The 26,503-nt window shown below is 43.0% G+C and overlaps 4 protein-coding genes and 1 non-coding gene across 5 annotated transcripts; 3 read left to right on the top strand and 2 right to left on the bottom strand.

The window, feature by feature from the left end:
- The first annotated feature begins 2,924 nt into the window (after window positions 1-2,924).
- Window positions 2,925-7,243, top strand: LOC135619939 (wall-associated receptor kinase-like 14). The gene is made up of 3 exons (XM_065122449.1): window positions 2,925-4,057; window positions 4,943-5,032; window positions 5,893-7,243. The coding sequence occupies exons 1-3, from the start codon at window positions 3,307-3,309 to the stop codon at window positions 7,131-7,133; spliced, it is 2,082 nt and encodes a 693-aa protein (XP_064978521.1). The 5' UTR covers window positions 2,925-3,306; the 3' UTR covers window positions 7,134-7,243.
- Window positions 7,244-7,820: 577 nt separating this feature from the next.
- LOC135619940 (STS14 protein-like) lies at window positions 7,821-8,671 on the top strand. Its single transcript, XM_065122450.1, has one exon. The coding sequence runs from the start codon at window positions 7,864-7,866 to the stop codon at window positions 8,431-8,433; it is 570 nt and encodes a 189-aa protein (XP_064978522.1). The 5' UTR covers window positions 7,821-7,863; the 3' UTR covers window positions 8,434-8,671.
- A 1,905-nt stretch (window positions 8,672-10,576) lies between these two features.
- Window positions 10,577-12,265, top strand: LOC135619937 (pathogenesis-related thaumatin-like protein 3.5). The gene is made up of 2 exons (XM_065122447.1): window positions 10,577-11,287; window positions 11,363-12,265. The coding sequence occupies exons 1-2, from the start codon at window positions 11,233-11,235 to the stop codon at window positions 12,091-12,093; spliced, it is 786 nt and encodes a 261-aa protein (XP_064978519.1). The 5' UTR covers window positions 10,577-11,232; the 3' UTR covers window positions 12,094-12,265.
- Window positions 12,266-12,561: 296 nt separating this feature from the next.
- LOC135619936 (uncharacterized) lies at window positions 12,562-20,941 on the bottom strand. The gene is made up of 17 exons (XM_065122446.1): window positions 20,535-20,941; window positions 19,496-19,858; window positions 19,261-19,401; window positions 18,808-18,940; window positions 18,587-18,700; window positions 18,409-18,482; window positions 18,265-18,339; window positions 18,058-18,150; window positions 17,865-17,925; window positions 17,432-17,764; window positions 15,731-15,857; window positions 15,454-15,553; window positions 14,947-15,016; window positions 14,721-14,873; window positions 13,999-14,094; window positions 13,531-13,847; window positions 12,562-13,110 (listed from the first exon to the last, which is right to left on the bottom strand). The coding sequence occupies exons 1-17, from the start codon at window positions 20,619-20,621 to the stop codon at window positions 12,883-12,885; spliced, it is 2,565 nt and encodes an 854-aa protein (XP_064978518.1). The 5' UTR covers window positions 20,622-20,941; the 3' UTR covers window positions 12,562-12,882.
- Window positions 20,942-26,353: 5,412 nt separating this feature from the next.
- Window positions 26,354-26,427, bottom strand: TRNAV-CAC (transfer RNA valine (anticodon CAC)). The gene has a single exon. It is a non-coding gene; the product is annotated as a tRNA-Val (tRNA).
- Between the last annotated feature and the right edge of the window lie 76 nt (window positions 26,428-26,503).

The following is a 26,503-nucleotide window of genomic DNA, read 5'->3' as shown; positions in this document are numbered from 1 at the left end:
ATAGATTTTGTAATCACACGTATGAACACTAGTTCCATTGTCCAAGTATCATTTGTGTTGAATGACGATATCTTCAAATTTTTCTTCCTTCTTTTTGGTATCTTTTCAACTTATTATTTTTATTGTAATAACATTTGGAAGCATAATGATCTTTTTTTTTTTGTGCAATAATAGCATTGAACTTATTATTATATCTTTGGTCTCTTTGTATCACCTTTTCTTGTTTTGGATTTTGATCTTTTTTTATTATTTCTACCTCTTCTTCCTTTGGCCATGTCTTTTACCATAACCTTGATCACTTGAGTCTTCGCTTCTTTCTTTCGAAGTAAGATTTGTTTGGAGAATTTATTACACTGCATCTAGTTTCTTTTTATCGATGAAATGTTCATGTGCTTGTAAAAAAACTCATTAGCTCATCATTAATCATTTAGTCTAAATCATTTGATTTTTGGATAGAGACCATGATAAAGTTAAACTTTTCATGATTGAAAGATTTTGTTTTTTACCACATATACATTCTCGGTATTCTTATAGTTGCTTCTTAGTTGATTGACAATAGCAAACACTCTTATAAAATAATCTAAAATAGTCTCAAACTTATTGATTTGTAATGTTTTAAATTCAGTTCTAAGTGATTAAAGTCAAATTTTCTTATCATCTTAACTCCTTTGAAAGAGTTTAGAAGAATCTTTCAAGCATTTGGAGGCATTGATGGTCGCAACCTTCTCAAAGTTATCTTTTCTATCATATGATAGATAAGGAATAGTGTCTTCTTGTCTTTCTTCCCTATATCCTTTAAGCTCTTTGACTCCTTTATATCATCTTAAAGTTCCTCTTAGCCTTTCTCAATCACCTCTCATATGTCTCATAATCCAAACAATAACTTTATCAAGATGTTTTAATTTTTGTAGTTGTCTTTTGTAAGGTGATGCCCTTCAAGTTATATGTTATTAGTCATTTTGCCTTACTCTAATATCACTTTGATGGGAAAAGAAAAAGATAAGATAGAGAGAGTTAGAAGAAAGAATTCAGAATGAAATAAGAAAGAAACTAAAATTTTTATTTCTTGTATATAAGTCTCTATTTTTTTTTTTAAGGACAAAACTCGCCTACTCATAGCGGGATAGATAAGAGTTACAAAACTCAATCGTTAATGTTACATTAATATATTTTTATTATATATAATTTATCTAATTTATTATATTTTTTCATGGTAATATTTATCATGATATATAATCTCTTATTCTTACTAAATTTTAAATATTATAATTATTTTTATGATATAATTATGTAAAAAAATTAATTTTCTAATTAAATGTAATTCTCATAACGGGTGCGAGTTTGATTTGATGTCGTGGATCGAAAGCGACTTATCTTCTAACACGATTCTAATATATCGAAAGTAAAAATGATGGAGGAAGACAAGGATAACACGCCTATAGGCTTGAGGAAGAAGAAGGTGGTCACCCGACTTGCCCAACCCCCGATGTACACTTCTCTAAAGAGACAAAAAGAAATAATTGTAATCTACTATTGAGGGAAAATAATAATATTATTAATATTAATAATTAACCGCGACATCTCAGACTGAGCTTTACCATCCATCACAGGGGTCATCATCGAAAGACAATTCCATGACGTGATTCCAGGTTTGGCCGCGACTCGCGCTTGCCGATCTTGACGTGGAAGTCTGCCTTCACCTAAACTTCGGCTTTTGATTGTCTTCTTGTGGTGAAACTGCAACAGTCCTGCGGCCAAATGAGATGATCTAATGCTGCGCTCCAGCATTGGAAACTGGTCATGTTGCAGTCGAAGAACCATCCGTTCTCGGTTCTCCGAAACAAAAGAAGATTCACACTCTTCCTTTCCTCGTTACTCTTTTATTTTTAGAACAGAAACAAAGGAAAGGAAGATTACGAGTGGCAGTTGACTAGATCGAGCGCAAAAGTAGCGTAATGGAAGAAGCATAAATGGCAGATTCCCAGACCACTGACGATGTCAAATCCATGCATCAAAACTAGATGCTCATTCGAGTTGTTCGTTCCACGGTGATTATTCCAGTCCAGGAAAGGGAGGAGCACAGGAGTCATAAACTATGTTCCATGAAGAATCACTCCATTCATTTGAGCTTCCGTGACTGAGCTCACGCGGAATTCGTGTAGTGATGTTTTACCTAACCTTTTACCTCCTCCTTTGGTCGGATTCGGATATCTTTGTCGATTGGAGCAGCACTTTCGAGCACCAAAGGAATCAATCGACTAAAGAAATGATTTAGGAAATCACTTGGCGTAAAGTAAACTAGTGGTGAGATTTCGGGTTTGTTTCTTCTGTAAAATGCCACAGTTTAGATCCTGGAAGACGATATTAGGTTGAGAAGGAACAAAGTGAATTGGTCCTCCATTCCTGCTTGGATTCAGCTTGTTGTTGATCGAGAGCTACAAGTCAAAAGCACCAGCCTGTGTCACATGCAGCAGCTTCTCCATAGGAAAACAGTCAAACATGGTTTCTCTTATTTGTCCTCTCCCCTTGATTAGTGGTGGGGTTGAATTCACCCAATGCATCATCCACCCAATCTGCTAACCTTACCTTCTTCCAAGATTTTAGGATCTAAAGTAATAAATTCGATATAATATTATTTTTTACATTTTTCTAATCTATTTTGAGTTTCTAATTTCTGTTAGATATGTGATATACACCAAATCTTTTTTTTATTATATATATATATATATATATATATATATATATATATTCTTTGTATTTGATTATTAGATAATTCAAAGAAAAATCACAAGAATTGTGCAAGCACTTGAGCCACCGGGATTGGACTACCGCGGTAAGTGCACCGGGACAGTATCCACATTCGGATGAATTGTGCTCATTCAACCTCCATAACTTTTGTCCTATGAAGCCAATTCCCCGTTCGCTGCTTCGTCTCTACTGCGTCAGAGGTTGGTTTGGTGGCTTGCAGATAGACCACTCGCTGGCCAATGAATAGATTGAAGAGGCTTCCACAGAATCAAAGAAACCCAATTCCACACTTCGTCTCACCCTGCAAGTCCCTTTAACGGCCGAGGGGCCTCGAGAAGACCGGAAACCGATTTGTACGAATTCTACGAAGCTTTCAGTGCTTCCCCTTCTGCTCTTTGGCTTTGCCCCCTGCGTGCGCAGTTGTTTGGTCGTGGATTGGTTTTAGTGCGGCAAGTAGCATGAGCTGAAGACTGCAAGCGTGTGGTGGATCGGATGCGCTTAGTGCTGCAAGTATGTGATCGGAGTGGAGCGTAGCTGAAACGAGGAGGAGAGAAAGAGATGCTTCTTCTGCGACACAGCCGCCATCGTCTACTCTTCGTCTTCCTCTTCCTCGCGGATTTGGTGGTCGCTGTCCTCGCGGTAGTCTCGGCACGAGCCCCCGAGGACTGCAAGAGAACCTGCGGCTCCTACACGGCCCCGTATCCCTTCGGATTCTCCGTCGGATGTCCAATCCGTCTCGAGTGTTTCAACCCCTCGAAATCCTCCGTCCGAATCGGAGAATTCACGGTGCGGAACATCACGGACGACAGCCTCCTGGTCGACGTCCCCCCGGCGTGCAACCGCTCCATCGACGCAGTCAAGAGCCTGTTCGGCCACAACTACGCCTTGACCGAGAGGAACGGCCTGTTTCTCAGCAACTGTACGCCCGTGGCTAACAAGAGCTTGTCGGAGAGGTGCGCCGTCAACACCATCCTGTTCGACGGCAGCTGCGGGCCTCGATATGACAACGCTACCTGCTTCTACAACGCCACCAGGGAAGGTTTCTTCGACGAGGACAGCGTCGCTGCCTCTGGCTGCAGCTTCTTCTTCACGTCCATCGGGTACGACGACGTGGGCGGTGCGTCGGTGCCGTCGCTGAACCTCCGCACCGCGGAGCTGGCGTGGTGGCTCAACGGAACGTGCCGGTGCTCCGCCAACGCGAGTTGCACGGCGGTTATGGCTCCGGTGACCCATATGCCGGGCTTCCGGTGCCGCTGCTCGGAGGGATTCCAAGGCGACGGATTCATCGGCGGCCAAGGCTGTCGAAAAGGTTAGTCCTTGTTGTCGATTGCTGATCTGTTTACTGCTCTTCGATTGAATGATGCTCTGTTTAGGCCTACTCTGTTTGATGACCATGCTCGTCTCCGGAAATCCTGAGTTAGATATGGTGTACAAGTTCAAATTAAGCTCACATCAAACACTAGGCTGAACAAGAGACTTCCAAGATGAACAAGATGACTCCATGAAACATCGAAGAAAATGTAACAAGTAGTCATGATCATCTGATCTGTCCCATAGTATATTTCACAGGATCTGCCTAATTTTCTCCTTGTTTACCGGCAGCTTTAGAAGGAAAAAAATCAAACAGTATCCGATGACCATTAGTGATTTCTGAAGCATCAATCTTCACACCAACCAAAACGCCATGAACACCACTTGTCTGATTCTACCAACCAGACCTGTCTTGCGATTTCCTGATACCTTGAGGTTTGGGTAAACAACTCATCCGGTCTTCTCTCAGCTCAACTGCTACCTGCCCAACTGCTTTGTATTCATGCATACTAAATGCAGCTCCTCCGTAGACTGCTGTGGAGGACATGTCTTTATCTGGTCGAGAAATTATGCAGTCAACGCCCTCAAAGAAAAAGCTCACTCACCTATGGCGCCTTTGGATGACACTAGCATTCACTGACTGGTTCAGCGATTACTAAGTTTCACCCTTGGTTTTCTCCGCCAGTGATGTTTGGTGGCCATTCCTCCTGCATCCCCATGGTCTAATAGAAGAAATATGTGCATTTAATACTCGTTTCTGCTGCGTCAAACAGCTTCGAAGATTGGCGAGATTGAATCTTTTCTTTCCTTTTTTTTGAACTGGTACCTTCTGGATTTGGATTTGGATTTTGATTTCTTCTTTTTTTGGGTTCATCTTGGTCAGTGTCCAAATTCAATCAAAGATGCAATCCTACGAGATACATGACAGGGGACTGCGGTGGATCTACCAGCAGATATGGTGTTCTTGTTGGAGGTATTTTTTTTCTTCTTTCAGTTATGCTAATTTCCCATTGACATGTCAAATGTTATGAAAAGGCAATATTTTTTAGATCTATTATCGTAGTTGATTAGAGCATTTATTTTGCGGTGAACTTATTCTGCCATATATATATATATATATATATATATATATATATATATATATATATATATCAATCGGTTTGGTGAAAGCATTAAAATCGCTTAGAAACAGAGAGGACAACACCATGAAACTAATCTATTCTGAAAAATCTACTGGAACAGTTGAGGAACGCAAGGCGATCTTTTGCTGTTTCCATCTCTTACACAGAATTTTTAGGTTAGAGACATCCGACAAGTAGCTATCTGCAGAAATGAGATCATCTGTTTTGACTGCAAACCATTGGAACCTTCCCTTGGAAAAAATGACTACCAAACGAATTCTTGGTAGATAAAGACCATCGAGTATAATTAAGTTGTCATTGTCTAATGTGTGCGCATCAGAGAGTTGTAAGGTTGCTGCTGCACTGTATATAATTAATTTAGGAGGCAAGAAGAACGCTTAGACGTGCAGGTCAATTTGTTTCTTCTGACTTTGATGGTTTCGTATGTTGTCGATGGTGCATTTTTGGTTAATTGAAGTGATGTTTTATATGCTGGTTAGGTTCACATGATCTTTCAGAAACACTGGTAGATAGTTCATCCTAGCATCCAAACAATGTGTAGATGGGAAAGAGTTCATTGTAATTATTAGCATTGACTGAGATTAAAGATGTGATCTTTGAAGCCGTGAAGGCGTTTGCATTACTCTTGCCAAATTCTTTGATGTTCCATGACTGCATCAGCAATAAAAAGGAGCTATACATCTTGTTTCAGGCATCATCGCCGGAGCTTCTGCAATGGCGGCCTTGGTTCTCGTTTGTTGCTTCATCAAACGCCACTCTTCTTCGACGAGAAAGCGGAAGAGCATGAGACGGCTGCTATGCGAAGCATCGTGCACCGTTCCCCTCTATTCCTACAAAGACATCGAGAAGGCCACCAATGGCTTCTCGGAGGACCAGATACTGGGCACCGGCGCTTACGGAACAGTATACGCCGGCAAGTTCAGCAACCACCGGCTGGTGGCCGTCAAGAAGATCAAGAACCGCGACCACGACAGCATCGAACAGGTCATCAACGAGATCAGGCTCCTCTCCTCGGTGAGCCACCCCAACCTAGTCCGTCTCCTCGGGTGCTGCGTAGAGCAAGGAGAGCAGATCCTCGTGTACGAGTACATGCCCCATGGCACGCTGGCTCAGCACCTGCAGAGGGAGCGAGGGCCTGCGCTGCCTTGGACCGTCCGCCTCGCCATTGCCACCGAGACCGCCAAGGCCATCGCGTACCTTCATTCGGCGGTTCATCCTCCGATATACCACCGAGATATCAAGTCCAGCAACATACTGCTAGATTTCAACTACAACTCCAAGGTTGCAGACTTTGGCCTCTCGAGGATGGGCATGACGGAGACGTCGCACATCTCGACGGCGCCGCAGGGGACCCCGGGCTACGTGGATCCCCAGTACCACCAGAACTTCCATCTCTCGGACAAGAGCGACGTCTACAGCTTCGGCGTCGTGCTGGTGGAGATCATCACCGCGCTGAAGGCCGTGGACTTCAGCAGGGCGCAGAGCGAGGTGAACTTGGCGGCGCTAGCGATCGATAAGATCGGCGGAGGGCGCGTCGAAGAGATCATAGACCCGTACCTCGAGCCGCACAGAGATGCTTGGACGCTGGCTTCCATTCGCAAGGTGGCCGAACTGGCATTCAGATGCCTTGCCTTCCACAGGGACATGAGGCCCTCCATGACAGAGGTAGCAGACGAGCTCGAACAGATCAAGCTCAGCGGGTGGGCGCCGACGGATGACGGCATGTTCTTGTCGACGGCGTCGTCCTTCTGCTCGTCCCCTTCGAGTTGCAACGAGAAGCCGCGCGCGGGATCGAAGAGCAAGAGGTTGGTGTTGGTGAACAGCATGAGAGAGGAAGCGGAAGTGGAGTCCCCTGTTTCTGTGCAGGACCCATGGTTCAGTGAGCAGAGCTCTCCTTCCGCAAACAGCTTGTTGGGCAATGTGATCCATTGATCTGTCCTGCTGTTCCTTCTTCTTGTACTTCAGAAACTTTCCCTTCAAATGTAATACAAAATCATACAAATGAGTTGTAGAAGAAAGAGCAGCGACTCTCAGCTCCTCCATCAGTTCAACCTTGGTTTGTTAGATCTACTTATTGGTACAATAATATAAAGATCTATAATCAAATATTTAAAGCTGATGATAACAACTTGATCTATCTTTGTAGACAAAGATAATTCTCCGTCTACGATTGATAGCATGAGAGACAAGAGAGACAGAGTTGGATTGAACGGATGGCAATGGTCACTTCATTTATACAATTTCACGTGGGCTCTGTCTTCCATCAATTTCACGTGGACAGGTTCATCTTCCTCACTGCGGAGGAATCAAGTGCACACGTGAATACATTTATCTGCACCCCAAACTCCTCCTCTTTACGAAAAGACGAGCACAACAAGTTTAGTAGCCATCAATGCCTTCTGCCAAATGGGGAACAGAGACACCATCTTAGAGCTTGGACCACCCTGGTCTGCACTAATGGCAGCGTTTATGGAGGTTCCCGAAGTTGACCTTGGAGTGCGTCGGATCAAGTTTCCGATTGCCGAGAAGCCAGTGCATGGACACCCAAACTAATGCATGCCATCTACCTCAAAAGACGAAAATTAATGCATCATCATCTTTATATACCCATTGCACAAGTACCAAATGAACTTGTCTGTTTGAGACTTTTTGAGCGAGGGTGATGATGATGGCTTCGAGCTTCCACCGACTCGTCCTTCCTTGTCTCTTGGCCGTGGCCATGTTGACGTGCACCGGCTCCGTGGAAGCCAGACGGGCGCACGTACTCCTGGCGTCCGCTGCGGCCCCGGCCGCTCAGCGGAAGCCCCAAACCAGCGCGGAGGACCAGTTCCTGACTGGCCACGACCAGGCCCGCGCTGCGGTCGGGGTGGGCCAGCTCCGGTGGAGCGCGAAGCTGGGCTCGGAAGCCAGCCGGGTGGTGGCGCAGCAGAAGGAGAAGGGGTGCGGCTTCGCGGACCTGGAGTCGAGCCCCTACGGGGCCAACCAGTTATGGACGAGCTACCCGGTCAAGCCGGCGGAGGCTGTGCGGTCATGGGTGGAGGAGGGGAAGTACTTCAGCTACGCCAACAACTCGTGCGCGGCGGGGCACGAGTGCGGGACGTACACGCAGGTGGTGTGGAGGAATACGGCGGAGGTGGGGTGCGCCCAGGCCAACTGCGTCGGGCAAGGGGCGACCCTCACGCTCTGCCTTTACAATCCCCCTGGGAACATACAGGGGCAGAAGCCTTACTAGGTCGATCGGATCTCTTCACGTTGTGTTCGATCTTTGGTCGGAGAGAAGCAGAGTACTTGAGAGATCACCAGAAAATAAAGGCGCTGGCTTTGCATTCGATGTTCTTGGAATGAACATGAAGAAGAAATAGCTATCATTTGTATTCCGATTCAGTTTCCATAGCGTACTTCATTTTGTTTCCAGGATCATTGACCACGTAATAAATTCTACGACGACTGGAATCGTCTGGACTGCATAATAGTGTGATAAGGTCAATTACACGTGGAGTTCCAGTTTCTTATCTTGGTCCACTCCACGCTCTTCGACAGAACCTGATGTACGCTGGTAAATCGTCTCAAAAACCATGTACGTCTCTGGGAACTGTACGTAGCGGAAAGTGCACACATAACATAGTGAAGTTAAAGCTGCAGGAGACAGCACACATGCATGACGCCTCTTCTTTCTTGTCTATTTATTGAATGCGAGAGTAAAACAGTATGCGGAAGGGACAGTCTTCATTTCTTCTTTGATAGCTACAACCAGCTGGTCGTAAGCCTCTATCCCCATGCCGCCTTCATCTCAGGGCACCACGTATCGGCGACTGCCTCCTTGATCGTGTCCAACAGCGCAAACTTTGTCACTCGTTCCATGCGTCGAAAGGATGGACACACAGGCCCGTCATTTTGTCAGAGACCTTCGTGCATGCCAGCTTGCAGACCTTACCACAAGAAGAGATGTTGATCATGATCTTCGGCTCTCTTAATTCATGCCCCAGTAATCTAGTCAAAGTTGAGCGTATATTAAATCAAATTATATCACATGTAAATTGCCGCTAAAGTAAATAGCTCAGCCGAACCATTACCTCAAACTGTTCATTCAGCACGCCGGCGAGCGTCCTTCTTCATCACGCTCCATGATTTCAGCACAAGTGCCTCCAGCTCCCCAGTGAACTCCTTCCGGCCCGGGTCACCGCGTCCACCGGGTCGGGCCATGCCAGTTTGTTGTGACATGACTTCATGCGATACATCTACAGCACGACCCGAGACACCTCTCGCGGCCTTCGAGGGCCTCGAAGAGGCGGCGTCGCCTCTAACAAAGATTACTGGTTCTTGGTGCTTGCTGAGCTTCACAAACCTCGCCATGGTTGCTACCTGAGCATCCGAACACATCTCTCTCTCTCTAGCTCTGAAGATTTCACGTCAGTTCAGTGGAATGATTTGAGCCGCATGCAAGGTTGGATTTTGTGAGCACTGAGCTATACGCACATTTATATGTTGTTTGATCGTCACGTTTTCATATGAAACCAAGAGAAAATGTGGTTGAACTCAGCGCTCATTCATAGAGATGATGGCGACTGCGTTCATGTTGCTTCGGTATCAAGTCAAACCAAAGATTGCCCCGCCCGGGGAAAGGAAAAGTTGAGATGATAATACAAATGATGAGAGTTAGGTGTGAGGTCGAAGATTGAGACTTCCATGGCAATATGAAATGACATATGCCTAACCTCTTCAGTGTGTGTCTCTCTCATGTCAAACAATCTCATATGATCAGCTGCAATAACCCCGTCCTAAGAGATTTATATAATGTTATAACAACGACAACAAATGTTCCCTTTTATTATTGTTTTTGACCCGTAATAATGAAGAGACTTACGCATGCAGTTACTATTACCAATGGCTATGATAACCAGCAATGATGAGAATAATAAGATCAAAAGATCAAAGTAGTGTTGCAACCAAACATATATCGCCGTAGAAATGACAGCATCACACCCTCATGCGTTGCATGTGATAAGAGACTTATGGAGGGAATGTGTCACACCCTATTCTCGTTTCACCTTCTTGTCGTGTTCTTATGGTGAGAGCATTGTTGAGAGAAAACAAGACACGGGACACGAAGGAACCGAGACAGCCGTTGGATAAGGTTGATGATAAGGTGGATCAAGAAATTAACGGACGACGAAGTTTGTGGAGTTCGAGGTGGGTGGCGGAATTTTCCATGCAGGTTGCACTGCAGGGATATTGTCGTCATGATAGATGCGCTCCCGGCTGTTAGTCACAGTAATCCTATGTTACTGGAAGAGGATGAAGAACAAGATCTTGAATTCAAGCATGTATGTAGTGGAGTGGAGATACGGAGAGAACGGAGACCACGCAATGGCTCCGAAGGTCACACGCAAACGATGGGGATCCGTGAGACACAGGATTTTGTCCTTGGTGGAAGATGGAAGAAACGGAAAAAGTGAGATGGACTGAGGAGCTCGGGGATGTATCGTGTGCTTGCTCGATCATCGTCGTCCTATTCACTCACATGATCTGAGAGCAGAAGAGACGAAATGGATGATGCTAACCGTAGCCATTATGCGAGGAGGTGGCAATCACTCTGACGCACCCACAATCATTTGCTTCTGGAGAGATGGTTGACGGTCACAGGATCGGTCGATGCTGGGTTGCTTACCCAATTCCAGTCTCATAGATCGTGTCAGGAAACATCAAGATCAGGCGGCGTACGCAGGAGGAAACGAATGTTGACTGCCCAGCAAAAACTATTAAGCTGTCAAGTAGGTGAAAAACCAGTTCTGATCATCCATCATGCGTGAGTTCTTTTACGAGGATTATTTTGTACTAAAATGAATTTATATGTTCTCAAACTATTTGGAAATGGTGTTTGCAACTGATTGAACTATTAATTTTATGTTTTTTTTCTTTGAAAGTGAATTAATAGAATTAATATGTGGAGAACATTTTGCCCTCTTATCTGCTAAATAGACCTGCGCTATCAACCTCTCTCTCTCTCTCTCTCTCTCTCTCTCTCTAACATATGGAGGCTTTCCTGCCGAAGTTCTTCTTCCTCCTGCTGTTGCTGCTCGTCTCAGGTAGGCATCTGCTTCACACGAAAGTTCAAGCAATCCGTCACGGCTTCGCATGCCCTTAACTTTAATATGAGACAGGGGCATTTTGGACCACGAAAGCGGCGGGCGCCGGCGCCACCTTCACCCTCGAGAACAACTGCCCTTACACCATCTGGCCGGGCACATTGTCCGGCAACGGGGTTGCCCTCCTCGGCGGCGGCGGATTCGAGCTTTCCCTGAATGATACCGCCTCCTTCTCCGCTCCACCCGGCTGGTCCGGCCGCTTCTGGGCCCGCACACGATGCCTCCTCGGCTCCTCCTCTTCTAACGGGACCTGCGCCACTGGCGATTGCGGGGGCGTCCTACGCTGCGTAGTCGGCGGCGCACCACCGGCCAGCCTCGCGGAGTTCACCCTCGGCAGTGGCGACGGCACCCAGGACTTCTACGACGTGAGCTTGGTCGACGGTTACAACGTCGGCATCGGGGTGCGCCCCTCGAGGGGCAGCTGCCGGTACGCCGGGTGCGTGGCGGACGTGAACGCTCGGTGCCCGGCGGAGCTGCGGGTGCCGGCAGAGTCCGGGGAAACGGTGGCGTGCCGAAGCGCGTGCGAGGCCTTCGGGGCACCGGAATACTGCTGCACCGGGGCCCACGGCTCGCCGGCGACGTGCGGGCCGACGCGGTACTCGCAGCTGTTCAAGGCAGCGTGCCCGGCGGCGTACAGCTACGCCTATGACGATGCGACGAGCACGTTCACATGCGCCGCCGGCACCGCCGACTACCTCATCACCTTCTGCCCGTCCGCGGCAGACGCCCAGAGCAAGAAGAGGTAGCTCGCTCGAATACCCCTGTAATAAGACCGCGATCGAATAAGGAAATGAGATCAAGATCTATTGATATGGGATAAATATGAACATAAACTCGTGGTAGTTTATGGCCTTCTTTCCCTATTTCTCTAGCTTTTTAATGTATTTTAAGCTCGAAAATACTACTTATATTACGATATCTCAGTGCCAAATTGATCACTAATGTGTTGCCTTGATACTGTTCTTAAGCAGAAGTTCACAGAAATACCATGTTTAAGCAGAGTTAATAGAGATAATATTTTTCTGTGAAGAATTCATTAGCTTTCCATGCATTTAGAAACAGCTGATAACATTCTTTTTCTACCGTAAAGAAGAATTATATTTTTCTCAGGCTAATCCACACCACTTTAGATTTGCCATGCTGCAGATCAACCAGTGCTGGTATTGCTTGAGAGAGCACGCAGAGCCACAATATCTTAACGACACCTACACAAATGAGGAGAAAATGGCACATCATTTCCAAAGGATAGGAACAGGGTAATAACAAATACAACAAATCGTTTCCACCCTCTCCTCCCATTTTTACTCCATCCTCGCCACATTTTAACTGTTGGTTGGGCTAATTCTTAGAACAAACCCAACTCTATATCATAAAGACAAAACACCCACGAATCCCCTTCTTCAAGGATTCCCTCTGCCTGGGTGAAATCAGGCCCTAAGCTTTGGCACGCAAATTACAGGTGCCACTGGTCCTAAAATAGAAAGGTTGAGTGAAAAATGACGGACAAAAGAGATACAATCATCAAAACTAAAGCTTTACAATTTCCGCTGGCTTTGCAAATACAGATTCCCAAAGCGTCTTATCCACCACAGTCTTATCTCGCCGTAGCCTGTGCACTGCCCATCCTTTTCCTCCTCGCTGCTGAAAAGAGTTTGGTCCGAGCAGTCAAGACCTGCCCCGCATGCCGCGTTATACGACCGGCACGCAGAGTGGCACACCCGAAGTCTATTGTCTCCGTCCTCGTCACAACGTTGGATTGAAATCTAAGACAGGAGCAAAAAATAAGAACTGGTTAATCCTCATTCCAAAATGGTGGTGCAGATGCATGTCTTTAGCAACACCAACTTGGTTAAATTAGTGATTAAAAAGAAAAGAGCCAGTGATGACAAGCACCAGCAAATAGGACCAAGATGGCCTCCGAAAAACATGGGCCTCAAGTAAACTCACGCTAATTGTTTGTATTATTCAGCATAACAATCTGTAGGAACAAGTCTAAGTCCTTGCTGATAGACACTGCCCATATCTTGATAATATCATCAAAGGTTCATGTAAAATGTTTATAAAAATTATGGAAAATCAATTCAAAGAAGTTGATAATATCCTTGTATGAAAGTGATATATAGAACCAGTGGAAAGAACATTTGATGAAATTGCAAAGGTCAAATAGGCAGTAGATAACATACCCAGCATGCGAGCCGCTTCGCTGCAGCAGCACAATAGCCATTATCAAGGATGTTAAACAGTGTCCGCCCACCTGGCAGCAACCGGTTGTAGTTAGGCATTACTACAGCTGCTTCAAGCTGCTGCAGTATGCTGGGTTCACTTGGTGCACAGTGTTGTCCAAATACATCTCGGGCAAGCACATCACTACAAATTGAAAGGCTAGGCAGCAATGATGAGCTGTTCTGGCAAGTATAGCCTGCATAATCAGAACAACGGAACTCGCAGACACCATTGTCACATACTCCTCCATGCAAACTGCACTGCTCATCACATATAGCTGTAAAATATGCATTAATTATTCAACTTGTATGCTTTCTTTTGCCTAAGAGCATGAGCATCTAACAGTTGATGTACAGAGAAAAACATAAATGAATTAGAAGAACACAGGCTAAGCAATGTAGGTTCTGAGCAAAATGGAGGAGAAATACCAGTGGAGCAGTCAATGCCCGTACGGCCACTTTCGCATTCACAGATACCATTTGGATGGCACGTACCATGTCCACTACAATTTCCTGGACATGATCCTGCAAATGAAGAAACATAGGTCACTAAGTGAAAAATATGTACTATAAAAACAATGGATAACTTGTAAATAATGCAGAGTGAAGAAAAAAATCAGATAAAATGATATATATATATATATATATATTGCCATCACTATACTGAATAAGGTAAAAGATCAGCAGGTCCATTATTAGGCAGTTGGTACAATTTAGAACCAGTTTCTTTGTAATTGGATGAGAAGACCAAGAATATATCCTTCATAACGAATCATGCCAAGGATCAAACTAATGCTTGATACCGCATCATATGCTTCTTGATATACATTTTACAATAGATATGATGCCGCATCCCACTGACCCACCATATAACATATATTTTTACAGTATCTTGAGAGTTCTCCAAATTTTAGAGGAATGACCAGCTATAATGCGAGGCACAGGAAATACAGACTTCAAAGTTATCACTCTTTCTAGCTCCAGTTCAACTGAGCATTTTGAAGCATGGAACTCACAAAGGACATGTATAACATGAAGAATACCATCTGATTAAAATTGGCAACCATAACTCTGAAGGTTTAGAGATCAGGAATTTTGATAAATCCCATGACAACAAGATAATTATAAAAGGTTTAATCATGCAAACTCACTTCTGCTGCAGTCATTGCCATGAAACCCAAGAAAGCAGTGACACTCCCCATTAATGCAATCACCATTGAAACTACAGGAGCCAGGACAGCGGCCATTTATGGGCACTGGTGTACTGCTGCACAATTCATGATATGCTGGGCAGATCAGCTCACCTGCAGTATCAAGGTAAAGAATGTAAGTGAGTCTTCAAAATCCAGTGTGTGGTGCTTTAGCACAATGACAAACCGTTGAATCCTGGGAATTGAACAGGACCACCAGCTTCAGGACACATCCTCCAGATACCATCCACAGCAATCTAGATAAAATAAACTTATAAGATCTTTCTTAGTTAAAAATGAGCATAAATCTACAGACACATGCTAGATATCTTCAAAGCCAAACAATGATTACAAGTTTGTGTCAGACAGGAGTTTCTTCAGCAAATTTCATCATTGTTCTAGCATAGAGAAAAAAAAAGGTTGAAGACATGCCAAACCAAATTCAGCCAATCCATTCCAAATACTTCTGTTCAGAACAGAAGGCATCTTAAATCCAAAAGTTACTGTCACTGACCAAGGCAAAAAACATCTTACTAAATACAAAGGCTAGATAATAATCCCAATTGTCAGATGGTAGACTGACAAGTCTCATATTAATCATCAGACGAATCAAGTTTATGGAGTAGCAAAAAACCTGTATTATTAACTGGCACGAAGACAACAGAAAGAATATGCAAGACAAAAAGTTCTTCACCTCTAGTGTATTGTTCATACACCTATGTTGATAACAACCATTTCCCTGAGTCATGGATCCCCTAACAAAACCTGTTCGCACCAATGATGAGGCCATGCACCTAACAAGCATGTAGCACATCAAAAGGTGATTAAGTAACAACTCAGTTTTTAGTCTAAATTTATTTTAGCACTCCTTCAGGCACAGATGGGTTTTCCTTTTTGTCTTGTACACTCAGCTCTTTCTCATAACGAAAATAAGTTAAGCAACTAAACAAAATTCTGAATTTGATTCTCACCTGGAATTACTTCCTCGGACCTCACCTAATGCTCTATCAGGTGCACGTGCACTATTTGTGTCTGTGCATGAACCATCAGAATAAGCAACAAAATATGTGCAATAGTCAGCCAATGATGATTGCCCCCCTGTAATAACAATGAATTTTTAAAACATATAAGAATTAGAGGCATCATTCAGAAAACTACATACGCTATCAAAAGTACCATTCAAGTTACAATCAGATATTGAACTATAATATCCAAATAGGGCAACTTTGGGCACACCATGCATCAAATTGGACCTAGAAGTAGAGATAAAATTTGCAATCAAGACAGGGCAATTGCATGAAAATATGCCAAAGGCTAGTGAATTAATCATTTCCTACATTTACAAAGAAAAGGAAATTTCATCAAATGATGAGATACTATTTTGAACCAAAGTGACTCGTCTTTAAAAAACAAACAAACAAGAAAAAAAGGACATTAATAAGAAAAATTGTCACATGAGAATCTTATCATTGCATTCCAGGATCATGCATACACAACCTTGCAACTATTTTTTTTCGTAATTATAATCAAAGGACGGAACACAGAGCCTTTCTTGTCAATCTGAACTGCTTTATCACCAAAAAAGCGGGCTAATCATTTCACTTCAAACTCCTGAGGTTGATCACATAGTTACATAGTGCACCTTTCTTTGCTTTTGATGCCTTTCAACTGGTACTAATCGCATATACACAAAGTTCACCTTACCATAACATACCATTCGGTATGGGTGGTATATACCAGTCCGATGAGAGACCGATATGGGTGGTACATCGGCACGTCTCCATGTATCATGTGTTGGTATGCTCAATACGGCTCAGTATGGCTTGGTACATACCATATTGATAGCTGATCGGTACATCGATATAGACTAGTAAGACGAACCATGCATATACATACAACCTCTTAGCCAATCTCTAGCCCAGCGCACCTTAATCTTTCTCATTTCGCCACCTATGATATCTCCTAAGCTTTAGTTCTTTATGCCTCTCTAGGCTTGGAAATTCACTGTTGAGATACTCAAAAAGAAAAACAAAGAACCAGCAAGAAAAAGGATACCAAGCTATTTTGGATCAAGACAGAAAACTGGGAATAACTGGAAGCTGCTGAGAGGCTTAAAGCCAGCCCATAGCACCAATATAGGGAACATCCCTAAAAGGCCCCCTGTGAGATACAATTTTAGTTGATCAAATGGAGATGATTAGCGTGCCAATTCTCCCTGTAGCATGTCAATTTGTTGAAGCAATCAATCTTGACAAGTTTTATCAATGAATGAGAAAGATCCTTGCGATAGAATGTTTTTTAGACCATTTACTAAAGGGGATCACATTTTTTTTTTCTTTTTTACAAGTAGCCTCAGGTTTCGATACAACTTTCTACTGCCGTCAAACTGTTACAAGGGGGTTTTCCTCTGTATAGTGCATAATGCTTAAATTTCAACACCGAGGTCACTATTAAACAATTTTGTTAAGGTAAAAATAAAAAAAGAAACAAAAACAGCATTTATGGGACAACAAGCATAGCAATACCAACTAAACTCAAATACACATTTTTATAAAACATTATAAACTAAGGAGCACCAAAGATATGTGATGGCATGATTTTCATCTTGAAACGAAAACATACAAGGAAAGTTGAACTTTACAGTTCACATCATAAGAAGAATCCAACTATACCTTTATTTGCCTGTGGGAAATATTGAGCCCATTTTGGCAAGTCCCCATTATAGCTTACTATAGGACAATACCCTTCTGCCTCCCTGTTGTACGTGCAGCCCGACAACTGAGTGGTGTTGCAATGGTATGCCCCTTTCCAATGATTGCAAGGAGATGTAACAAATTCAGTTCCTTGATTCCGACCCCAATCTAGTCGATCTGCCATGCTATAATTAGCCTGGTACCATCCACTATCCTCTAATAAAGCCAAAGTCATTTTTGAAACTACAGATCTTGTATCCACAGATCCTGTCATAATTTCATTCATTAGAAGTCTTTTCTCCCAATGAGAACCTGCCATAGATCATGCAACAGTTAGAGACGACAATGAGAAACTTAATGGTGCATTTGATGAGGCATTTTAACTTAATGCTAGTTAAGCAAAAAAAGTTACCTGACGTACCACGACCTCCTCCATCTTCCAACTCTAAGCCAGTAAAATTTTCAGAAAATGCCTGACAGAAAAGCAAAATCATGAAGCCTAAATGAAGTCATAATCTCAAATTTCAGAACTGAACCGATCTGAATACACCCATCAGAGAATGAAGAAAGATTCTTTTTTCCATTATGTTGTTGCTCCAACTTACCCCATAATGGTATCTAGCACGCATAACAACTCGGGGCAGGACGATGCGTGTTACCATACGTCCAAGCTTCTCATCCATAACTTGTACAGTGACCTAAACAATGGATGGTTTGTGAAAGATCACAGGCAAAACAAATGATGACTCGCCATATGAGCTAAAAGATATTAAAGTTCTTCAAAATATAAAGACTACAGTGCAAACAGATACCTGGCTTCGCCTTCTTTTTCTCTCATCACGGAAGTGTGCAAAGGCATGAGGATCAAAACCTAAAACATGCATGACCTACAAAGAGAAATCCTCGTCAGCTTCCAAGCATAACTGAAAGCCTTTATTTGTAGATCATTTGACAACCTCATGTATCAAAGTTGCTGAAAGCAATGTTTCTGCTTCTGCCGTTAAATGACGAGGTGCGACATTTACATGACCTACCAATTGTGTAAGGTTAAATTTAATCAGATTAGACATCATAGTCAAAGGACTCTAGATAGTCTGTCAGTAAATGCTAACAAAATCCTGACATAAAAAACACCTGCAATTGCACGACCCCATTGATCTCGCTCACATGCCACTGCCCATGCAAGAGTGTTCCCAGTTGTGGGTCTAGTAGTTACTAAGAGAACCAGGTCCGAATCAGCAACACCATCTGCATGGTATCCGCACATTATGTGATAACAAAGAAAAGGGGAGAAACACTGAAGCCATGGTACTTCAGTAAAGCAATACCACATGCAGAACTTGTAGTGAAAGTACCTTCAATGTATTCATGGGGGAGTTGCACTCCACCATCCTGTCCACATGCAGAATATCCACTTAACCGCAGGTTTCCCTTGACAGGTTCAACAGCTAAAGCTCTTCTAAACCACTCTGCTGTTTGCCCTAGTGCCTGCTCAAGTTTTTTTTGTAACGAATGAAAATAATTAAACAGAGATCCCAAATACAAGAGTGATGAATAAAAAGCTAAGTTTTGGATCTAAGTTTCAGGAAATAAAAAAAAAAGAGCCATTTTCAGTTAGGTTTTCATAAGCCTCACCAAACAGCCAGCATTAAATTAAAGGTTCCAGATTGAACAGAATGAAAGACATCAAGACTTGACAATATCCAATTCCCAAAATTGGTGCCATCAAAATATGAGATGAGTATAAATAGATAATAACCAAACAAAGCAAATGCTAACACAATGGAAGATGAGCATAAAACTGATACCTTCCGAAGGCGTTGCTTTTTATCCTCCCCAGAAATATCCTCCACCGTGCAGTTGTACCAACAATCTGCAAATACTGGCCGATCTCCATGCGGGTTGCACACAGGGGTTCTCGAAATAGATGTCGCGGGTGGTTCACCAAGCTGAAATACTTACCATGATCAGAGACCAGTGCACGTAATAGAATACAAGACCGAAAAATTCAAAGTTGGGAGGAATATACTTGAAACACAGTACCTTCACAAGATCTCCAACATTTCGGCAATCTCTATCAGAAGAATGTCCAACAGCATCATAGTTTAAGTATATACGGATAGGCTGTTTTGTATCCTTTTGCAATGGAGATACAGAAGACACCTCAAGCAAAGCTCTTCCACCATGGTGATGTGATCTTGACAAACTAGACTCGTGATAAACTTGTGGAGTGACCGAGTATTCTTTCCGACCAGGGCGCCGCCTTCGATGGAGTATCTCATCATGGATGCAAGAGTGCGTGAGATGAACCACATTTTCCCCAGCCTCAGTATCTTGCCAAAACGGCGGCTTACTGTCTTGAGGTTTGGCACCAGTTCCTCCAAAGATCACGAGAAGCAAAACAATCTACAAAAAAAGTATAGCAAATAAACATTGTAAAAATCCTAAATCTGGCAAACTACAGTTGAAAATTCACGATATTGGGAAAAAAAAAATAGATGACCATCATGCGTTAAATGGATATCAACAAGGGTATCAACATGCCAAAGGGATTGCCAGCCTGAATAGACTTAGTAATAGTCACGCTAATTGCACCAGATCAACAAAAAGAACATTACTTTGCAGGTTTTTCACGATTCTGAGGAACCCACAGAAAAAGTAGAAACCTGGTTCTCCACAAATGACGACGACTGCAAAGCTTTCATCAGAAACTCATGAACATCGCAAGCAACTTAAAGTGAATCAAGGCTTCCGCCACCACAAAAAGTTCGATCAACTCCAGAATACGAGGAAAGAAAGATCACCCACGATATAATCATCAGAGACAACTTAGAACTACCCAAAGAAGATGTTTTTCCACGAAAGCCGGAACAAGAACAGTAAACCCTAAACCACAACCAAAGGAGAGCAATCCACCAAAATCGCCCCAGATCACAGAAGACGCGGTAATGCAAGGAAAAATTCCAACGACCAAACTCAAAGCCGTCGATGTTCACCGCTTTCACCCAGATCTCTCGCATCGGAAACACAAAAAGGCACAAAACTGCAAGACCTCAGAGATCAACGGATCAGACGGCTCTACCTCAAGAGAGACGACCGCAAGGAGGACCGACAAGGGAAATGCTGGCCCCGACGACACCCCACGGGGAACCGAGGGCTTCACCTCCATATATCGACACCAAGAATCCCAAAAGCCGCTTCCATCAAAGCACCAGGCGGCCACCCATCCGCATCACCGAGCACGACTGGCTCCGCCTCCCGGTCCTCAGCGAAGGGAGCTAGCTTTCTCGGCCCGCCGCCTTCTGGCTACGCCCGCACGCCACCCGAGTCGTGAACACTCGTCGAGCGGCCTTCCGGGGACAGATCAGAGCACCCTTGTGAGCGGCGACAATCTCCGAGAGGAGACGGAGGATTAGTTGGGAGCCGGTAGCAGGCGAAAGAGAGGTCTGGAGCAGTCTACACTACCATGGGAAGAAGAGGGGGAGCGATACGGTCACCGCCCTCCTCATCTTTCTATAAGTGAACGACTTTTCTGTTTTGTTTAATCTTTTTCTTTAGATACAGAAGGGAAAAAAGCCATTGGATGAATTTAACTTATCAAAATGCCACCATCTCCTCTGCTTTATAACGAGAATGCCATCGAACTCGTCGTCCACTATACATCTTGTCATCATGCTGCATAATCCATGTGGCATGAACTTAACATAAGCCCTTTACATGGCTTAGCTTATAATTAAGGTCAGCCATCTTCTAATTGGATGATTAACCTTAAACCCTGGAATTAATAATCTAATCAGAGTTGGATCCTTTGGGTTCTCCTCGAATCAAAATTTCGATCATCCACGAGGCTTTGATAATTTTCATCTCTTTTTTTCTTTGACTAAAACAAGAATGCATTCGTTCTTATATCTTTGAATCAATGATGTTCTAACATTATCAGGAAAAAAAAATGGTTCGCCAGTTGCTGTTGTCAACAAAACAACAAGGAAATAATCTCATTACTTCAATGGAAATCATGTGTTCATTAAATTTCATAGAATCATACGCTTCTCTTGTAGTTTTTTCCTTTTGCTAGCGAAGAAGTCCGCTCCTCATAAGAATGTCGTCAAAGTTTGGCACCGTAAAGTCGATGTGACGAGCACATTACATATTAAAATCCACCGAGAGGTTGTTCCTCGGATGCTTAGATCACAGCTCGCCGGACGGCACAACATCGAATGATGCATGCAGATAGAGATAGATGATATCAGTGCTGACAAATTAAGTGCTGTACAAGGGTGGATAAGCTTTATAATTTCTCGTTGAGAATGTCATGAATGCTCGTCGGCTGGATTGTTTATTACCCATACAAACTTCGATGGTATTTGGTCATCGACTGCTGCATTATTCTTGCCTTCTCAGCAGCCTGTTTCTGTAGCTAATCCAAGTCGCTGGATTAGGTGTTGTCCACATTAAATGGACTGCTGCTGCTTATGAATCGATCGAGTGATGGGCATACGAACAGGTCTCATATGTTTTCTATTCCATAAGACTTCAAGCCTGGTTATTGCAATTAATTGCAGGGATTAAATAGTTCAGCTGCTGAGATAGGTTTGGTGTATGTTAGAACATGCAGTCCGCTAAGCTATTTATCTATCTAACAGGAGCAAATTAACAGGTTCGGAGACACTGGATATGCTGAAGATGCAAGAAAGGCTTAGAGCCTTCATCATGATCATGTACATCTCTTATGTTTGAATGAATTCTCATGACCAAAATTATGAACCTATTAAATGCATTTTATGAACATTAAATGTACGTGCGGCGTCATGACCAGACTGTTAAATTTAAATTCATACATGTACGTTGTATCATGATATAATTATGTACATCGTTAAATCAGATGAATATTTTATTGAATATGGAGATACAATGAGAATTTGATTCATGAACTTGTAAATCCAAGGAGGATGTTACTAAGAATCCTTTAATGATGATGCTTGGTGGGAGGCTCATTGAAGAATCATTTATTGTATTACATATAAATTTCTTTGTGGGACTTCTCATCAATGGATAATAAATAATAAGAGAGAGAGAGAGAGAGAGAGAGAGAGAGAGAGAGAGAGAGAAAGAAGACATGAGGCCGGCTCTTCATGCATTTTTCGTGCCATTAAGGACATAAACTTTTAGAGGGGAAAAAAAAAAGCTTGATGCATTGAATTTACGTAGCATGGGCGAAGGTCTATTTAATACGATAATAATATTCGTAAAATTCTAACAATAATAATTTCTCAAGAACACATCGGTTTGCAGACATTGTAGTTTCGAGTTGCGTTCACTTCCAAACAATACAGTCGCATTTAGCTTAGGAGATAGAAAGATGGTAGGAAAAACAGATAGCGTAGCTCGATGCTCGATATCGCCCATAAATACTGTGCAAGCTCTCCAAATATTCATAAGCTATCGTAGTCGATATAGCATATTCTAGTATCTACTTCACGAACATATCGACTGTCACGTAGAATCTGATACGATGTTTCAAGACCAACGTGACACACCAAGCCATCTTAACACTCAGGATTTGAACGAGATAGTTGTCTATCATTCACGTTGTCAGCACACTGCACCAACATCGCTCGAGGCTATACAGAGGTGTAACCCTGTCTTGAACTACTTCAGAGACATAGAGCATCGAATGAAGCAGGGTTGGACAAATCAGAATGTGCTCGTGTCCCAGCATATGAGCTGACTATCCATGGTAATAACGTCTTTAGACACTTACGTACGAAGACGCCGATTATCATTAACAACTACATACGTCAACACATAGCAACATGTATAAAAACCACGCCAAAGAATAGCGTTAGGGGTCAGACCGAAGACACACATTCCAACTGTCTCATCTTCGACTCCTGCTAACTTAAACATCTGATGGATCGAATCAAGAATCCCCTTCTAGATTCTAAACTATATACAAGTACTCGATGGATAACTAAATAAGCGATCTTCAACCTACAGGAGAACGAGACCCATGCCCCCACAGTCAGACCCATGCTAAAAGACCGTCCTGATGATATTACGTACTCAGGACGGCATAAAGATACGAAACCATAATTAAGACCCTCTTGTGAATACGCGGAAGTCGGTAGGCATAGTTACACTCGATTGGTTTTCTCCCGAGTGGAGCTTCTGGCCGAAACAAAAGATGTCGATTTCAAGAACTTGCAAGAATTGCTGTTCGAGTGGGACAATGGAGGGGGGCAAACCTTGACATGATGGGTTATTTGCTCCAATCCCAACCTTCAAAGGAAAACCGTCGGTTTTGTCGTTTACATGCCTTCATGCAGTCATCATACTTATTCTTTCTCCTCTTCCTCTTGCTTCCTAACTGGCGTGATATCTCGACGTGTATTGTCTGAATAATCCAAGCTTAGGCGGAGTGCAGGTCATGCTTCGTCTATGGTTTCCTTTAGACATGTCCAGGGCTGAAGAGGGAGGGTGTCTAAGAAATAGGTTTCTATTGTATATTCTTATCCAGAGATCAGCAGAGGAGCAGCAAAAAGTGTCCAAGACAAGTGTGGGCCAGTGGACTTGTTGGATCACAGCTATCTTTCGGGAAGATGAAACACGAGTCTCGAGATGTTAACAAAAGGAGAAGAGAATCAATAGTATCTCGCTAAAAGTCGCTTGATGAGGAACCAAATCAAATGGGATAAAGTAAGGTTGGTTTGTCCCTTAGCAGATTGAATATATGTTCTATAAGCACCGTTCTGACCTACTCGTGTATTACTCGCTGATGAAGTCCACATGTGAGTGGGTGCTACAGTAAAAGAGGAGCGAGAGCGGAGGATAAACAAGGTGGGATTTCTTTGGATCACTGTACATCATCGCCGTGGACCAAAAGGTTTCTTAATGCGGGAAGAAGCAGATGGAGACCATGGCATTTGCTTGACACCGAAGGCAGACCCCACTGCGCTGCTGCTTTCGTCCTTCCATGATTTTGGGGCAACTCAACAACCGGGTGGAGTGAGAAGGAATCCAAAAGAAGAATGACTTCTTCTAGTACTGCGAAGACGTCCAAGAGTTCACTGGGAGTTCAAATTCCCTTGGACTGGGGATGCATTGATGGCAGACACTGCATGACGCTGCTGCTTTTGCAAGGATCTCCTTGACAAATAGGCTCAAAGCAAATGGACATGTACATATATTATCCAAGCAGCTCCATGAATTTTGCTCCATATGATACGATTTGATAGGAAGAACATTTACCGGGGGATCAGAGTGTGCATGCGAAATATCATCTCGTTGGTGCTCTTGTGCGAGTTCAAAGAGGGCGGTGTAAGATCCACCGAGGGAGCGGTCAGAAGCGTGCGTCATAAGTGCGCATCCACCTTGTGCGAGGCTGTATTAAAGAGACGCGTTATTTCCATTCACGTGAGCCTCATGCATTGGGAGCGAGAGATGACTTCAAGTCTTGTATCGTCGTGGGGAATTTGTGTTGTAGGTGAGCAAAATAGAATGCCTGATCTGAAGTCTTCAATATGTGTGGGGGGATATTAATTAACAGAAAACCTGTTAGGTTGTCGACGATACCAAAATTTTAGAACCTTAGTGTGATGAACAAATGTGTCGTGACTGATAAGTTAGTCGGATGATTCGGATGAGAAGATACCCGAGTTCTCAGAAAGGAATGTTGGTTGGCGTTGGTCGGGATCGGGGTTGATTGGCGACTCCTTGGTGTCGAGCGAGTCACGCTCCCGTGTCGAGTCCCTCATCGTCGATAAGTGGTAGCCCTCCTGCAAAATGGCCACCGTCGGGTGGTATCCGACTGTGGCCCCTCCAACGAGCAAGTTAGTAATGAGAATGATTGCTTTTTTCTTTCTCTCCTCCTCTCTCCCTTCTTTGGCCGGAGGCCAGCCAAGGATTTTATACTATAGCGCGAAGGCTAATGGTGCATCAGACGGCATCGCCCCGAGCTCCCGGGACGGGACGTGTGGCGCAGGACTCTGACTTGGCGTGTTGTGTCAGTTGTGACGTGTTCATGCTGCCAAAATATACCGTATCATTTAAAATCTCATATGAAAAGTTTACACTTAACGATGTTACCAGGTGTTTATAGAGAGAGGTCCCAAGCACCTCTATTAAAAATAAAAGTATCCCATGTCATTCTAGGATGTATGACCAATGATTAAAACTCAATTCAACCTCTATACTAGCTTAGCTCAATAGGATCCTTATTTAATAGTGTCTAAGTCATATTTTTAATTTATTTATAATTTAATTATAACCTAGTTAATTTTGATCGAAGCCTCGATCAATCTTTGGTACGTCAATCGATCATCTAACATGTCGATCAATCTTTTGGTATATTGACTAATTTCTTTATTTTGATGTTCGATTTTTTTAGCTCAATATCATATTTTTCGATTCAATGTTGATCTCCCCAACTTAACATTTAATCATCTAGCCACTTGCATTTTTAGTTTAAGTATCCCTTATATCATGTATCTAAGAGATACTTGATACAAGATTAATCCTTCAAGCTCATCGATCAATTATATCATTAAAATAAATTAATTTTAATTTCATCATGTCATATCCACTTGATATGTAAAATAAAAAAGAAAAAGTTTACTTTTAACGTTCACTATATCAAATATAATTGAGGCATGAATCTAAACCATAAACCTAGATTATAAAATACAAAAAAAAGGTTAATTTGAATCTCATTTTATCAAAAACATTTGATACACAAATCTAAACCCTACTTTTTTTTTCAAATTTTGTTCATCAATATTAAAAATATTAAAAGCATTTGATACAATATTAAAAATTTCTTAAATTTATCATGTCGGTTCGAACTGACGACCTCTACAAAAATTCAAATAATTTAAATAAAAATAAAATTCATCTACAAAATCATGTCTGAGCCCGGGTTCGAACCAGGGACCTCTAGTGTGTGAGACTAGCGTGATAACCGACTACACCACCCAGACGAGATATTCTACTTGCTAATTCAATGTTCTATAATCCTCTAATCGAATCAAAACTTTCAGTACCCGATAATGATGT

Source organism: Musa acuminata, chromosome BXJ2-8 (genome assembly GCF_036884655.1).
Source record: "Musa acuminata AAA Group cultivar baxijiao chromosome BXJ2-8, Cavendish_Baxijiao_AAA, whole genome shotgun sequence".
NCBI lineage: Eukaryota > Viridiplantae > Streptophyta > Magnoliopsida > Zingiberales > Musaceae > Musa > Musa acuminata.
This window is presented reverse-complemented; position numbering and strand designations above follow the sequence as displayed.